The following is a 4,620-nucleotide window of genomic DNA, read 5'->3' as shown; positions in this document are numbered from 1 at the left end:
CCAGATAACGCGGCCACCCTGCCCGCGGGCCCGAGAAGCTCCAAGGCTGGCAGAGAACGCGCCCCAGCCCCGGGCGACCGCGGGCCCCGTCCCCCAGCCTCGCAGCCATGGGGTCCTCCACCCTCCTCCCACCAGAGTGCTGTCGAAGGACCGGGTTCCTCAGCCCAGGCGCCCCCGAGGGCACCCCCAGCCACGGGCCGCGCCGCCAGTGCCAAAGCGCCCGGTCAGCGCGGAAGGAAGTGATATTTATTGTTCTCCGCGAGACCGTGTCGCCTTACCCCTGCCCCCACCCCACTCAGACCCCCGGGCCGGCCGGCAGTTGCAGTGTAGACGACTTGAGAGCCTCGTCTGCAGGCGGTGTAGATAATTGTAGATATTTGTAGATACTGTAGATACCGCGCCGGCGCTGACATGATAAACGGTTTCGCCTCTTTTGGAAGCTGCCTGAGTGTCCATTTATTTGCGAGCAGTTAGATTGCACAGGGGATCTCGGGGAGAGCCAGGCCGGTCAACTCGGGGTCTTAAAGGTCTGCCCAGCCCCAATCCCTGCGGGCTGCAGATCGCGGTCTGGACGGAGGTGGGGGCGTACCGTAGTGCCCCCGGACCCCCCTTCCAGAGCCTCCTCCTGGCCACACCTCTCAGTCCTCTCCCTTGGCGGCTTCTCCCTTGGCTTGCCTGTCTCGGTTTCTTCCCAGCACCCGCTCCGCTCCGCTCCGGTCCCTTCCCGGCCCTGCTCGCGCATCCACCACCCTGCTTCCACCTAGTGGCTTCATCCGAATCTCTCCCAGGTTGTGGGTACCAGGGCTCTGCCCAGCCCCAGGTGTGCATCCGGCCTATTATAAATTCTCGTCCCTCTTCTAGAACTTGGGCCTGGCCCGGGCCTCTTTTCAGGAACGATGCTGGTCCTCCATGCTTTTCCGCAAAGCTAGGAGTGACAGGACAGTACATTGTCAGTTGGGACTGGAAAGGGAGAAGCCCTGACTGATTAAGGAAAGACAAAACAGGCATTTCTGCTCTCAGTCTAGCATTTCCCCTGGCTGGCCCTAGCCTTGGCCTGCGTTTTCCCCTGTTTATTGACTCTATTCACTGTGAGTGTCCCCATGGAGTGACCTGGACAGGGGGCACAATGACAGTGGTAATGAGTCATCTTGAAACCTGTCTGTGAAGCATTTTTCCCAGGCCAGGTGGGGAGGGACCTCTCCCCAATAACTCAACACCAGGGATGGGGGCCAGAGGAACCCTTTGATCCCTTCCTTCCTGAGTCCAGGCAGGAAAAGCTGACAGCCGGTCAACGTCAAGGCTGCTAACTTGGACACAAATGAACGGGAAATGCAAGTGGCTGAGGTTCTGTCCCCCTTCCGTGCCTCTCCCAGTGTGTCTGTGGCAATGGCAGCCTGGTCCCACCTCTGCGAGGGCACTGCCAGGCACTTCCTGATGTCTGCCCTGGACTGGATGCTTTTTCTTCCCTCCCAGATGTTTTTGCCCTGGGGGTATGAAGTGACTGAGGTCTTTGAATTGCATGGCAGAAAGTGGTTACATGAGGTAGGTCTACGAAGGGAGTGAGTGACAAAGGCTGTTGAGGGGTGAACTCTGGAGCCAGACTCCCCCCCCAACCCCCCGCAAAAAAAGACCTCCAAGGGCATCTACTACCAGGTGTGAAGACTCTTGCAGCGTCTGCCCAAGTGGCCAGAAGGCTCTGTGGACACAGCTTCAGGGATGCATTCCTAAGGGCAGCTCTGGACACCTATCCCTGATGGACACCTGTCCACTCCCCACTGCAGATGTCCCTCTAGGTGAGCTGCCTGCGCCAGTGGGCTCCCCACTGGGGGCTGCCTATTTCACATTTGCACTACAAATGTACCTGCACCCTTCCTTTACTGGAAGGCCTGCAGGAATGATGGGCTGTGGTTGGCCCTGCAGAGCCAGTGTCCCCTGTGAATGCTGGGCACCCCTCTGGGGCTCACTGTGATTCTCAGGCCTCCCTCTCCCTCCCCATACTTTCCACACCCAGGCCATGGGGTCGGGACGGGGGGGTGAGAACCACAGTTGGAGAGATCTCCATTTTGCTTTTTTTCAAAGCTGAATTGAAGAGAAGCGCCTCTCTGAATTAATGATGGTGCTGGTGTTTGCAGATGAGAGGACGCAGCCAGCACACGGATCTTTAGTGTGCAGCTTGCCAGTCTTGTGCATATGACCGCCTCCCACAACCATCACCCATTCAAGATGAAGAGCCATGCTGCTGTCCAACATGGTGGCCCCTAGCCACAAGGGGTTGCTTACATTTTAATGAACAAATATAGAATGAAATTAAACATTAGATTCCTCCCTGGCTGCATTCTGAGTGCTGGATACTGCAGATGAGGGCTCACCCTGCAGGGGGTAATAACCCCCAAAGGCATAGTTTTCTCCCCTCTGCCCCATAGATGAGTCTGCCTGGATAAGAACTTCTCATAAATGGGGTCGTGCAGCAGGGGGCCTGGCCTGGCTGCTTCTGCTCCACACTGTTTTGTGAGGCTGGTCCACGCTGCCACTCACTCAGCAGTTCTTATTGTTAACCAGCATCCGGTCTTCTGTCAAGGGCACCTGGTTGTTCTAGGATGGATGCTGTGATGCTCAGCACTGAGGGTAGGGCTGCCTCCTCCAGGTAGTCCTGCTGTGCGGGCCATGCATCACCTCAGTAGGCTGCCGTCACCCTGCCTTGCATCCTGGGGTAGGGGAGGTGAGGAAAGGGTTGGTTTGGGTTACCAGTTTTTGCATTTTAGAAAGTCGCTAGGGCCATCTCTTGGTCACTCATTCCTGAAACGAGTGCTTGGTGAGCACCCCCAGTTGCAGGAGCTGTCTGGCTGCTACCGAGTCAGGCTGACATTCCCCTGGGCAGCCAGCCCTGGACAGTTCTTGACTTCCTCGTGAAGCAGTTGTCCTGGCAGCTTCCTTTCTGTGACCGTCTTCTCCTCACTTCTACTCCCCTCACTTTGGGTTCCTCTTCGAACATGCCTGGGGTGCCTCTTCTATGAGGCTCTATGCTGTGCAGGGCTTGGGGCTCCTTCTCACAGGCTCACCCCTCAGTTGTTGGATGCCCCCATAGCGCCTTCCTCTGGGTCCCTCAGTTGGCCCAGAGGCCGTTTTGCTCCCATCACCTGTCTTCAGGTGTCCAGCTGCCAGGACTCAGGAGGACAAGAATTTGGACTAGAAAGGACCTCAGGGATCTTCTGGTCCAGGGACCCCAGTCTCCTCAACTTTCGAAGCCCTTCAAAACAATAGATGTCCAACATGTGAAATAGGTAAACTCCTTCCTGACTAAGTGGAGGAAGGGTGGGTCCCTTTACCACTCTGGGTCCCACATAGGGGTGTCTAAGAAACCCAAGGGCCCTGGGGTGTGGTGGGACAAGCCCCCGGCAGCCCAGTTCCCTGTTTTCAGAGGAGGAAGTCCAGCTCAGAGCCACAGGCAGGCCTGCTACACTGTTCACCTCAGCCGTGGAGCCTCCATCTGCGACTTAAACATCCCAGCTCCCAGGAAGGGTTGGGAAACTCTGCCCTGACTGTTAGGATGTCCCAACACATACGACTGGTGTTTTTGGAGGACTCGCCAAGTGCCAGGCACCCTGAAGCCCCACAGTTGCTGCCTCCTCTCCTCTAAGTCTCACAGAAGCAAAGATGTGGGAGCTCTAACAACCCCATGGAACACAGGGCCTTGTCCACAGTCTCATGGTGCAAGAATGCTCTGGATCAGGACCCTCCCTTGTACTGCCACTGAAGTAAAGCTGGTGACACTGCACGCCTTTACAGGGACAGAGGGAAGGCACCCGAAATGACAGTGACAGGGGAGCTATACAGCGTAGGCAGACATGGTCACAGGTCTCACAGGGCAAACATCTTTGAGGGGCTGGTTACAGTCTTTCCCCAGGAAGCATTTGGGGTACAGAGGCCATGAGATTTGGTCACAGGACGAGGGGAGGGTGAAGCCTGGAGTTACCGAGGGAGGGGGTCCTGGTGGTTGTGGGGCTCCAGACTCTGCTCTGGGGAGCTCCAGCCCCCCTTCCCTCTGGCTGGGGAAGCCTGCAGTGTGTGGGACCCATATGATGACGGCTGGGTGAGCACGAGGCACTGATCTCCAGGTGTGCTGCAGATCAAAGCACTGGAGAACTCCCTGGGCTACAGCTGTTGAGGGCAGAGCCAGTGGAGCCGGGTGCAGGCAGAGGGAGGAAAGGTGGGGGCAAAGAGCTTCTTCTAGGATGAAAGGGATGATTCCAGGGGTGGCAGGAGTGCAGCCCAAACTGGAGCTGGGCGCTAGTTCCTAGGGCCTGTGCATTGGTTTCCCCTTAACGGTGTGGCGCTGACGCCTGCTCCCTGGGCTACAGCTGTTGAGGGCAGAGCCAGTGGAGCCGGGTGCAGGCAGAGGGAGGAAAGGTGGGGGCAAAGAGCTTCTTCTAGGATGAAAGGGATGATTCCAGGGGTGGCAGGAGTGCAGCCCAAACTGGAGCTGGGCGCTAGTTCCTAGGGCCTGTGCATTGGTTTCCCCTTAACGGTGTGGTGCTGACACCCACGGCAGGAAGCAGGCATCTGATGTGTCTGTCCATCCTGATCCTACATACCTCACCCTTGGCCACCCTCACCCCTCAA

General features: G+C 57.4%; 1 protein-coding gene across 1 annotated transcript in view; it reads left to right on the top strand.

Moving 5' to 3' along the window:
- The window catches only part of TBX1 (T-box 1), an 11,612-nt gene extending 7,247 nt beyond the window's left edge, over window positions 1-4,365 (top strand). The window contains exon 8 of the mRNA XM_025049169.1: window positions 4,359-4,365. Coding sequence (XP_024904937.1) covers window positions 4,359-4,365 — 7 coding nt within the window. The remainder of the gene's footprint in view (window positions 1-4,358) is intronic.
- Window positions 4,366-4,620: the final 255 nt, after the last annotated feature.

The sequence above is a fragment of the Pteropus alecto genome, unplaced genomic scaffold (genome assembly GCF_000325575.1).
Source record: "Pteropus alecto unplaced genomic scaffold, ASM32557v1 scaffold135, whole genome shotgun sequence".
NCBI lineage: Eukaryota > Metazoa > Chordata > Mammalia > Chiroptera > Pteropodidae > Pteropus > Pteropus alecto.
The sequence above is the reverse complement of the archived record's forward strand: the minus strand, read 5'-3'. Positions and strand labels throughout refer to the sequence as shown.